Source organism: Podarcis erhardii (assembly GCF_964252035.2).
Source record: "Podarcis erhardii genome assembly, chromosome: 8".
NCBI classification, from domain to species: domain Eukaryota; kingdom Metazoa; phylum Chordata; class Lepidosauria; order Squamata; family Lacertidae; genus Podarcis; species Podarcis erhardii.
The window spans coordinates 37,276,432-37,288,612 of NC_138499.1; the positions used below are offsets into that span (position 1 = coordinate 37,276,432).

The window sequence follows — 12,181 nt, forward strand, 5'->3', positions numbered from 1 at the left end:
CTTAGCAGTGCGCCCACAGGAAATGGGAGAAGCCGCCGCCGCCGCCGCCGCCGCCGCTCTGGCTGGCAGCCCTTCATTCAGCGCTTCCCGCAGGAAACGCCGCCGAGCTGCTCACAAAAGAGCGCCCGCTTCGGCACCTTCGGGCCATTTTCGGCCGCGATCCTGAAGCACGTTTGTATTCCGAAAGCAACCCCGCTGGGCTCAGGACAGCGGCAGAGTCGTGACTCGGCAAAGGCTTCGCTTTCTCTGCCGCTTTGAGAAATGGCTCGTGTTTTCCCTCTTCCCGCTTTGCAAAGGAGGAAAGAGGGTGCCCAGGCAGAAACGTTTGTCTAAACTAGCAACGGGGCCAGAAGTGTGATTTAGGAAACACAAAGAAACCTGGCATTGGTCAGATCTATGCAGAGTTTAATCTCGCACAATCTTTTCTCCTTCTCTCGAGTAAGTTGCTCCAAAAGCAGGCGGGACGGGACTAAACAGAAGATGTTGCTGGACTCCAAGTCCCATCACCCGGAGTCACAAGGCCGAGAGGCACGAATGATGGGAGTTGGAGTCCATCACCGTCTGGAGTACCACAAAGGAAAGGTAATGCAGACCCTCCAAGTGTCTCTATTTTCCAGGGATGTTCCTGATTTAGAGAAGCTGACCCGGTTTCTGATATGATCTCAGAAATGTCCTACTTTTCCTTAGAATGTCACTATTTTCATTGGAGAAATGTTGGAGGGTATGGCATTATCCGACTGTCAAGCCGTCTGAAGGCAATCCTGTATAGGGAAGGTTTTTAAAAAGTTTTATTATGTTTTCATATATGTTCAAAGCTGCCCAGAGTGGCTGGGGCAACCCAGTATGAGGTATAAATAGTAAAATTATCATTATGGAATGGGACATCCCTTTTCTCATCAGAGAAATGTTTGAGGGTATGGTAATGTTTCTTGACCCTTTGCATTGAATAAAAGTAGGGGGGAAATGAGAAGTCACTGTGAAATTAGATTACAATATTCTACATTAAATTAAGAGACTGCAAAGATTAGGGATACTGTACATGTGGAATATTATTGATAGACAATTGTCTGGTTTATGCTGCACATTAAATATGACAATAAAAAATAATTAACTCAGATCTAGACTGAGTCTTTTGTACTTAAAAATGGAAGAACAGGTGGGAGGGTGCAAAATGTAATGTCAGCAGCACCCATGGCAGCTGTTGCTGTTAACTGCAGGTTGTGTGTGAGTGGTACTGTCTACAGGAAGGAAATAAATATTCAGATAGCTTAGCTGGTTAGACCGTGGTGATGATAATGTCAAGGTTTCAGGTTCAATCCCTTATGGGACAGCTGCATATTCCTGCATATATGATCCTCAGGGTCCCTTCCAACTCTACAATTCTATGATTCTATGAACAAAAGAGCCCACTGGATCAAGCCAATGGCCCATCTAGTCCAGCATCCTACCAGATGTCTGTGGAAAATATGCAAGTATTCGAAACTAAATACTATCACAGCATCAATTTGTACAACAGCATTATTATACTGGCAGTTTTATTTTCAGTTTCTTTCCTAATTACCCTTATCATGGAATTTGCTGTTGTCATGAGTGCCATGCCCTGGGTTACCTAGCACTTCACATTTGTGTTCTGTGGCCTGTTCTAATTTATGGCCTTTAAATGACCTGGGCCTAACACATCTTTTCTCACAACTGAAGCCCAAACAGAGGCATTTGCACTGTTAGTTCAATAGTTATAAAATCCATGTGCATTGAAGGTCACCAAAGCCTGAGCTTAAGGTTCTCTCTGCAGTTCTCCTAAAACAAAAGTATTGGTTGGGAGGTACCTTATTTTGAAACTAAATTGTACCAGATAGCTCCTACTATTGATGTCCCTCCACAGTTCTCACATGTGATGGTGTCAGGCACACAAGTAATTATCACTGGCTGCATAAAGAATCCTTTATTTCAGAGGCACAATATTTCAGAGCCCACTAAGTGTGAGCAAGGAGCAGAATTTCAAAAACAAGGGACGTAGACATGTAAGTAGTAATGGGCAACCGTCCTTTGACTCAGTTTAGAACTGCACTGGGTAAACCAAGCTATTACAAAAATCAAGAAAGAACTTCTTTATTCACTGCACCCAGTTCAGAAATTGTAACCTGCAAATGCCTGGATTCTGCTCACTTAGCTGGCTGGCAGCTGCCTCAACATAAGGCCTTCCTTACTTCCTGGTTTGCTAGCAGCAGTTGCCCATCCGTTGATAACATTACAAAACCCAAACTTGGTGGGATCTGGACTCAACTTGTAGTGTGGCAAGAAACTTTGAATAGAGGTGTGTGTATTCTGTACTCTCCTCACCCCATGTTATTCTTCATCACTACAGTGGTACCTCTGGATACGAACGGGATCCATTCCAGATCCCCGTTTGCATCCTGAAGCAAACGCAACCCACGTCATTTTGACCGTCTGCCCGAGCAGCGAAACCCAGAAGTAACACGTTCCGTTACTTCCGGGTCGCCACGGTGTGCAACCCGAAAGCACTCAACCTGAAGCATATTTAACCCAAGGTATGACTATAGTTCTAAACATATTTCAGAAATGTTAAAGCATTTGCTTTATGTGGCTGTGGATAAGTTGAGAAAAAGGTATGTGAGTAGCTTCCTAATATTGCAGTTGTCTACCAAAGTTTACAAGGCCAGTCATGCCAAACAGAACATTTGAAATATTTTAGTGCTTAAAAAAAAAATCAAGACGCATTTATGATTATTTTAAAAAAATATATAATGTAAAACTTCATTAGTCTTTTCACCTATGTAAGGAAGGGCTGAGGTCCTTGAATGGTGTATACAAGGGCACATTTAGTTTCTAAAGTGAGCATTCTTATCTATAAGAAAAGGTGATTTATTTAATTACACACCCCTTGACAGAACTACAGCCCTACTTAGTGGGTCAATTTCACCCTCTCTAGTCAGCACTGTATACAGTGAGGTTTTCGTAGCAACAGTCTTTTAACTCAAGCCAATTCTACAGTAGGAAAAACTTTTCAGCTGCTAAAGCAAGCAGGGAATAAGCCTCTGGCTCAGATCCTCCTTTACTGTAGCCTGAGTAGGGTAATATACTGTAATTGGTTTTCCACATTTGCCAAGAGTCTGTTTCCTCTTATCATCCACAATATTTAACACAGGGCTTGTAATAGGTCCAAAAATAATAAAATCAGTCCCAAGAATAGAAGTGATAGATCCATAACATGCTGCTTTTTGTCATGGTCTTGGCTTTGTTAGAGTCTGTTAGTAGTTTTTATTACCAAATGATGTGGTTTCTTTCATGCGCAGCAAACCTAGTAAAGACATTTCATCAGCTACTTACATAGTACCGACATGGATTATTTACAGACTGAGACTTCAGTGGCACAATAAAACAAAATTAGTATGGTATACTACTAACAAAGTTACGATGTAGTTAGAAAAGAAACTCTGCACCTCGACCAGTGAAAAAGGAGCAGTACAAGAACATATGTATATAAGCCTCCTCTTGGGAGAAATCACCAATATGTGGAGTTAATTATATTTTTGTGTATGTAAGAATAGTTATATAATTCTTTTTGCTGCAAAAAACATACTTCCCCTATATTTGTAGTACGGTTTTAATATTTTGTAGTTTTAAAACTGCATAGCTTGTCTCATATTGAGGCAGATAGGAGATAAAGGTATTTTAACAAGTACAGATGACAAAATATGTAACTACAAATGCTTATACTCTAAACCTGCTTACGTGGGAGTAAGCCTGACTGAAATTAGTGGAAATTATTGAGTAGACATGCACTAGATTCTGCTGTTATTTAGAAAGAGTACATTACATTGAAGGGAAGAGTACATTACATTGAAGGGACGTGGGTGGCGCTGTGGGTTAAACCACAGAGCCTAGGAATTGCCGATCAGAAGGTCAGCGGTTCGAATCCCTGCGACGGGGTGAGCTCCCGTTCCTCGGTCCCTGCTCCTGCCAAGCTAGCAGTTCGAAAGCACGTCAAATGCAAGTAGATAAATAGGTACCGCTCTGGCAGGAAGGTAAACGGCGTTTCTGTGCGCTGCTCTGGTTCGCCAGAAGCGGCTTAGTCATGCTGGCCACATGACCCAGAAGCTGTACGCCAGCTCCCTCAGCCAATAAAGCGAGATGAGCGCCACAACCCCAGAGTCGGTCACGACTGGACCTAATGGTCAGGGGTCCCTTTACCTTTTACATTACATTACATTGAACTCTAAAGTTAGTCTAAAGGCAGGGACTGGGAACTTATGGCCCTGCATGTTGTTGGATTCTAATTCCATCAGCCAGCCAGCATGACAAATGGTCAAGGATGATGGGAGTTGTAGTCAAACAACAGTGGAAGGCCACAGATTTTCCAACCCTGTCATAAAATGCATACAAACTGTATGTAAATGGAAACTCTAGAATACACTTACACCTAAGATAGATGTATCTCACTGCTGGGGTCTCTTCCTACAAAGCTTCAGCCATGGAGTTTTCTAGTGGCCATTTGATCTGATGTACCCACTTCTATGCAAATATAAACATTGCTTTTTAAAGTTCCATTCAGTAATATGGAGCAGATTGACTTGGTGCTTGTAATCACTATCCTACTGTGGCAATGGCCAACTATGTCTATGACAGATCTCATATGTACTGTCATAACAAAGTTCTTTCATCCAACCATATTTTCAGCACCTACAAAGTTTCATAATGCTAAAGCAACACCTCTAATATATCTGATGTATTGATTTGACAGGAGAATTAACAATACCTGTTGAGAAACAATAGTTTGAAGTACAAAAGTCTATTAGCTGCTTAGTACCAAATCTGCAATAGGTAGGCTATGAACCAGCTCAAGCAAGGTAGAATATGTACCGTATTTTTCTGTGTATAAGAAAATGTTTCTTCCAAAGTTTTTTCATCAAAATTTGGAGTCATCTTATACACTGGAGCATTTTCTCTGAATTTTGCATGTTCATTATCCCACACACTTCATTCAATTCAGTCAAAGGGTCGTGAGGAGTTATAGCCATTTTTTTAATTTCCTCATGAGCAAATGGAGGATGCAGAAAGGTGGTTTTTTTGTAGCCTCTGAAGTGCTCTGGAGTGAATGAAGCTGCTTTCTAAAGCAACAAATCAGTGTCTAAACAGTCTCTTGTGGTTGATGTAAGTGTAAGAGAGGGTTGTGGCTATCCAACACCAGACACTTTTCAATGAAACCAATTATCTGGACACAGGCCTGGTTTTGGCACTGAAACAGACCTGGTCATCCCAATGAATAACCTGTCAGGAGAGGTCCAGGCTTTTAAGTTAGGTTTGCTTACATCAAACTAGCCTTTAATGAACTGCACCAGCTGCTTTTCCCTTCTAGCCACAATCTGAAGTAGTAGAACTAAACCTGAAAAACACCAGAATGAGGCCTCTTCCATAGAAGCCTACCCATGTTTTGAAAATTTCTAATGAAGGTCTTCCAAGTACCTTCTTTAAGTGTGTTATGTAACAAAGAGGGTTTTTTCAACATTGGTGCCTGGAATATGCTAGTTTAAAAGGTAACCTAGTACCTACACTACAGTGGTACCTCAGGTTAAGAACTTAATTCATTCTGGAGGTCCGTTCTTAACCTGAAACTGTTCTTAACTTGAAGCACCACTTTAGCTAATGGGGCCTCCCGCTCCCTCCGCACCTCCGGAGCACGATTTCTGTTCTCATCCTGAAGCAAAGTTCTTAACCCGAGGTACTATTTATGGGTTAGCGGAGTCTGTAACCTGAAGCGTATGTAACCTGAGGTACCACTGTATTTTTCTTGGCACCAGGTTAAAACATTTCTATTTTTCCAGGCATTTTAATTTGTGCAGTACCTCAACCTGCCACGTTATGTTTTTAGCTTCTGCTTCATATTATTGTCCATGCTGTCATTTTATTTATCCTCTTCTCCCAGGTCTTTGATTAATTAAACAATCTATGGCTTTTAAAACGGTGTGGGGCTGTTATTGTTTGTCGCTATGGTATGCATCTTTATATTGTAAAACACCCTGTGATCTTCTGATGAAGGGCAGTACAGAAATTTAATAAATAATAATATTGCTTATTTTAGTATTTATAGAAACAATAATTCACCAGCCCCAAATCTGTTGGATGATGGGTGGTATGCAAATATTTTGAATAAACAGATCACATTTAAGCCACCCTGGGTGCCTTTTCAGCTGAAGAGAAGAAAATGCTTAAAATAACTAAATGCTAAATTGATTGTGTGCACTGTCTTTGAGACTATACACATGCTTGCAATTAATCTAGAAATGCATTTGTGAGTTCTTGTGCAGTTGTATTATTATGTAAGGAAAAATAATCACTTGTACAAGATTAGCTTAGAAATGGACCTTAAATACACTTTAAATGTGTAGATTCAAAATTGAAAAAAAAATTACAAACCTTCACTTTGTTAAATAATGTTTTTTTGGGGTGGGGGTGATTTTTTAAATGTACGAAGTAGTTCTCAGCAACAGGCACCAAATGTATAAGCTTTGTTTTACCTGTCAACAAATAGTTATTGGCTCCTTGCTAAGTATGGACTGGTCACCATCTCTCTGATTAATCCACCTCATGATTGCTGTGAAGCTCAAGTGCTGCTCTGAACTCAGAGGAACGAATGAGATACAGCTGTATCGAATAACTGGACTCCAAAATGCGTTCTTCAGCTAAAGTATGCCCACCAAGACAACCTAAATATGGAAGAGCAAGAATTGTGGTATTCCATTTGAACATATCTATATATAGTTAACCCTGGAAAACCCAGCAATACAGATTAGGGTCAAGAAAAGATGCTCTCATCTAGTTAAAGAGTGTCATTAATATTCTCTACTTGAAATATATAATTAAACAGGAGTTTATTTTGCAGTGATGTATACTAATTCATTAGAAGCATGGGGGAAATTGGAAAAAAATCATGTGGAGTACAGCACTAAAGCATTTCCAAGTTTGGCCTTAATCAGGATTTTCAATCTGGCAGTTTTATTGTCACACCCCCTTCACAATAGACAAGATGCTTACCATATTAAGATTACAAGTTGTCACCAAAAAAGAAAAAGAACCAAATCAACTTTACACAGCCACTGTACATCTAAGTTGAAAAACTATCCTTGATGGAAATATACCTAGAAATGAAGAGGCAAATAACGTTTTAAGAAATATGAAGTCTTCATAATGTGCCATTTTATGAGTTTCAATGCTTCCTGTATTTTTCATTCATTATAATATGTTTAACCTACATAATTAAGGCAAACAGCTAATCCATTTCTGAAGAGGTGCTGTGGAAGTTGTGAGCAAATAGCAAACATTTGGCATTAAAATAGGCATATGTAGCTTCTAATACTATACATAAAGCATTTTTTGGACTCTAGGATAATGACAAAAGGACAAACATGCTAACAATGTCAATAAGGTTTAAAATTCAGCATCTAAGCAAATTCCTAATAATGCTTCTGTAGTTCCAAGCTCTAAATGTATAGAATTTATGCAAATGCATTAAAGAATTATAGCTTGGCAAATACACCCAAGCAAGTTATTAAACTATATATACAGAAAGTAAATGATAAATACAGAAAAGAGTCCTTCTGTTTTTCTTTAGAGCCTTGAAAATGGACAAGAGTTGAAGACAGTTCTACAATATTAAACATTAGGAAACCACTGTAGTTGGGCAACCTAACTACACAAACTGATTAAAATACTCAGATGACTTTGTAGTGTTTAATACAGTTCGTAGTCAAGGGCACAAGACAACATTTAACAAAAAATAATCACATCAATTGACTTAGAAATCAAATGGAAATATAGATATGAATACAATCTCCAAAACCTGTCTTTTAAGTGAACATTAACCATTTATTCAAAGTTGTACAAGAATTTGAAGAATAAAGTCTTCTGCAACATGATGCCATCTTACAATAATTTCATGTCGTAGTTGAAATTGAGCGGGGGAGGGTGAAACAAGTTAGTAGGCCCCTTCAGGCAGCTAGGAAGTAAAAATAGGTTCAACAGCAGCCTCCACCAGCCTGTTGTCCTCCCTGATTGCCTGCAAGTGTTGCATTAGTAGCAGCATGCTGAGGGCCGATCTTAATGCCATTTGCCTGAAATAATAAAAGTTGAATGCACATTAATTTTTTTGGAAGACTGCCACAGGCTACAGCATTTTAAAGTAGTTAATCTACTTCTGATTTATGAACATCTAAACTTATTGTCTCCTTTTCATGATAATCAAGCTGTAGGGGGAAAATCCTATTAAAAACAATGTCTGGTAGCAATTAAGGAAACAAAAATCAAGAATAGGATATATTATTTCAATTTTTCACCATTTCTGTACAACAGAATCCAATAATCTATCCTTGCCGGTACTAATGTATATAGCATGGGCCAAACCTATACACAGAAGGTTTTCAAACTGTTTCATAACAGTAGAAATTCTTAATATGCCTAATAAACCTTTGGTCCCACCAAAAGAAGTAAGTTCAGGTTTCTTCTGGTCTCACACAGCAAACCCTTTTCTTCTCTTGACTGCATTTCCTTCTATGTTGAGTCAGCTGTACAGACTAAGGGCATACAAGTGTTCTGTGTCATCAATAATTTCTATGATCCCCAAAGACATGGCAAGTTGCCAAGAACCACACACAGAGTAGTTCTTTCATTCATCAAACTTACACTTATATCCTAACCCACACTCCCTCAAGTGGATTTTACCTAAAAATACAGCACTTTAAGAAAAGTAATACAGTAGCTTCAGAAATTAAGCTCTTAAGGAAACTTTGCGTCACAGTAAATCTCAGATTTATAGTGCTTGGCAGTTGTTCTGCAACAGTAGTAGCCTTGGGGTTTCTGGCACTAGCTCAGTATTGACAGCAGCTGATGTGGTTTCTTTTCGCTCTTTGACTCCTCTTTAATAAAAAGCATGCCCTATGGCTCATTGGTTTTGCCCCCTCTGGGCTGGTAGCAACTTCTTGAGGAATCAAGGAGCCAGACTTGGCACTGAGCCAAGTAAATAGCATGCACTGTTGGCTCTTGACAGCATACGGCAATCAAATCTCCATAAGGCACAGTAAAGCAGTCAGATTCTATATGAAACTCGACAGATACAACAAGCATTCTTTTTCAGAGCCAATGATTACTGTCCAATATATATGCTATCCACTGCTAACTTTAAACCATATGTTCTTTAGTTATCAGATGAGAATGAGATAGTTCAAATGGTACTAGGGAAAATAAGGAGAGAGGCATAGTATATAGTGTAACCCTGCCTTCTCATGCTGGTATTGTGCTAGTCGTACCACTATTCCTGATAATTCTAGACCCTGCCACACTTAATTTACACACACCCAGGGGCCTGCAGCTCTTCAAGGCACAGCAGAAACATGCCCAGCATGAACAGGGGAAGGTTATAATATGTGCTGTTACGGATAAACCCCTCTCATATGCAGAGGAGGCTAGACAGAACTAATACAAAATGAGTAGTACAACTTGTGAAGATGCAACATTTGCTCTAAGGAAGCTTCATTTTCAGAAAGTATTGCATGTGCCATATTTTAAATTTAAATAACACTGAACAGTTAGATTTATTTGGTTTCTTTATATAAAGATAGCCGTTAGACCCATAAGAAAATAGTTGTCATTGAAGACATGGAGCCTGCACCTGCTGTCCAGCCAAAAAAGCTCCTCTCCACCCCATCACCCTGTTTACTATCTAGCCTGATGAAGAGTTCTGGAGAACTTGAAAACTTGCACACTATTTTGTGATATTTTGGTTGGTCTCAAGAGGTAATTGCCCTAATACGGATTTGGTGACATTGTAACAAAGTGAATTCACTCCATCACTTTTATGAGCCGACTATCCTGTTCAAATAAGTTTTCCCTTGACTTGTGGGCACATGTTAGTTTTCAGACATTTTCTATTAGATAATAAAAATAATTTCTCAACACACAAGACCACATTCAAATTACATATTCACTACCGGAGACTGATAATCTTCATCAGAGAAAACCAGTAAGGTGATGTCACTTTGTGAAAAATAAGCAAAATTTAAGAAAAGTAAAACTAACTCATATTAGTTTTCCAGTATTTAATCTTCAGAAGAACTGAGAATAAAGAAGAATAGAAGAATAACTCTGAAGACAACCCTCCAAAGCCTTTTCTACAGTCTCATAAATAAAGGGAGGAACTGTTGCATGGTCATACTGAAACCTTCAGATGCTGAGCAGATGAGACCTCTCTAAAAGTAAGTGCATATGACAACTTTGCCAGAGTTGTGAGTTTGTAACACAAAGCATTTTACTGAGCAATGTGTTTCAACAGAAAGTAAAAATGGAGGAAGGTCTCATCTGACAGTTAATATCCTCTAGGTCTGAAATATTAGAATTCTATTTCATCACAGCCATTTGCCAAATAAAAGGCAAACAGGAAATAACATAATAAAATGTACTACACCTAATAAGGGCTGTATCCCAATATAGTTTTTAGATAGTCCCAAAGATTGGATGTGCCTAATGGGGTTTTACTTTTATTCTTTTAGCAACAGATCCCATGAAAAACCACTAACTACTTTTGAAATCTCCCTCAGTTTCAAAAGTAGTTTGCAATGCAGCACACAGTCTGGTTTTCAAGAAACATATGCTCAAAGCTCCCTAGGATGTATGAAATGATGTGTGTGGTTGTTTGGATTCCAGCCACTAGCTTCCCAATTAATGAATCAGTGACCTAGAGATGAAAGACTAGGTCTGACCATCCAGTCTATGACAATCTGTCATTTTCAATTAAGGAAGTATATTATGAGACTTTGAAGAACATACCACAGAGATCTCAGCATGCATCAATATGACACCCATGAACTAAAGAATCTGCAGACATGGATGGTATGTACACCTATTTGAAATATGGTTTTCAAATCTCTCAAAATGAGCAAAACTAGAGATGACAAATTCCATGTATATAGAACCTAGCCATTTAACACCTCAGTCCTATGGCTACTGACTTGGAAACAAATCCCAAGTTCAAGAGGCCTTACTCTGATGTAATTACACATAAGATGGCATACTAAATCTTGAATATAGTAAAAATTTCATGCGTCTCATATTTATTCTGTCTCTGACAGTACCCAACTCACATGTGGCAGACAAATTATCCTTTTGACTACTCATTTTTACTGGGAAAATGGTTTCTGAAAGTTGCTGATATCATATGGAGAAACGGATACAAATGATGGATACTTTTTCTTTGGAAGATTTAAAGTTGAGTCTTGGTTGGAGAGAGGAATTTTATACTTCATACTCCACAATTCTAACTATATCTACCCCAAAACAGAGTATACAAGGAGCTCAGCATACGTTCAGTGTGTGTAATGAGCTTGGTGCAAGATGTGAGAATTGTTATTTTGTCTCTTACATCATTCTAACATTTGAAGAACTTACCTCATTATTAATGTCAAAAACGCCTTCCTGTATTTTCTCATAGATTTCCTTTGCTGTATTAATAAACGCCTGAAAAATAAATAAACCCAAATTATGGATAGGTGCACTTCATAAATATAGCACAATAAAAGCATAGAATTTTTGTCCCAGTAAAGGTAGGGTGTGTGTGAATCCCCCAGTGAAGATGACATGAAGGGCTCTTCAGTGCCTGCTGGAAAGTCTTGCAGGAAGGGGAGGGATTAGGATTGTGTGTATGTATGCAACAAGATTAAGCAGAGCCCCCTCTTTCCACTAAATGGGGATGTTTCATAAAGAGGGAAAAACTTTTTTTCCTTTTCCCATTCGCTAGAAAGTGCCCACTCCTTACTATAGAGCAACTTAGCAACTTTTTAAGCAAACTACTTGTGAATCTAGCCCATAATGTTATATTCTAAGTGGCTATGCAGAGTCTCACACGGACAATTTTTTGTACCATTGGCTATCTGATCCTTTGCAGCGTTGTTCATTTATTTCTACTCTCAGCTTCCTGTTACTTAACCAGGTCCTGAGCCACAAAATGATCTCACATTATTCCATGACTGCTAAGTTTACTCAGGGGTCTTTAGTGAAGTTGCTTATATAGCTATAGTCAAAAAATAGGAAGTATATTAACAATATCTACAAGATACGTAAGTGCAAGAGTGTTGATCAGAACATCTATTGAGTAACTTCTCTGTCTTCACAGCGT

General features: G+C 38.9%; 1 protein-coding gene across 1 annotated transcript in view; it reads right to left on the reverse strand.

Annotated features, from left to right (window-relative positions):
* Positions 1 to 6,991: 6,991 nt before the first annotated feature.
* Positions 6,992 to 12,181, reverse strand: part of RAB2A (RAB2A, member RAS oncogene family) — a 32,142-nt gene continuing 26,952 nt past the window's right edge. Inside the window, exons 7-8 of the mRNA XM_081874804.1 lie at positions 11,455 to 11,523; positions 6,992 to 8,129 (exon numbers count right to left, since the gene is read on the reverse strand). Of these exons, the coding sequence (XP_081730930.1) occupies positions 8,034 to 8,129; positions 11,455 to 11,523 (165 nt within the window). The 3' untranslated portion in view covers positions 6,992 to 8,033. The remainder of the gene's footprint in view (positions 8,130 to 11,454; positions 11,524 to 12,181) is intronic.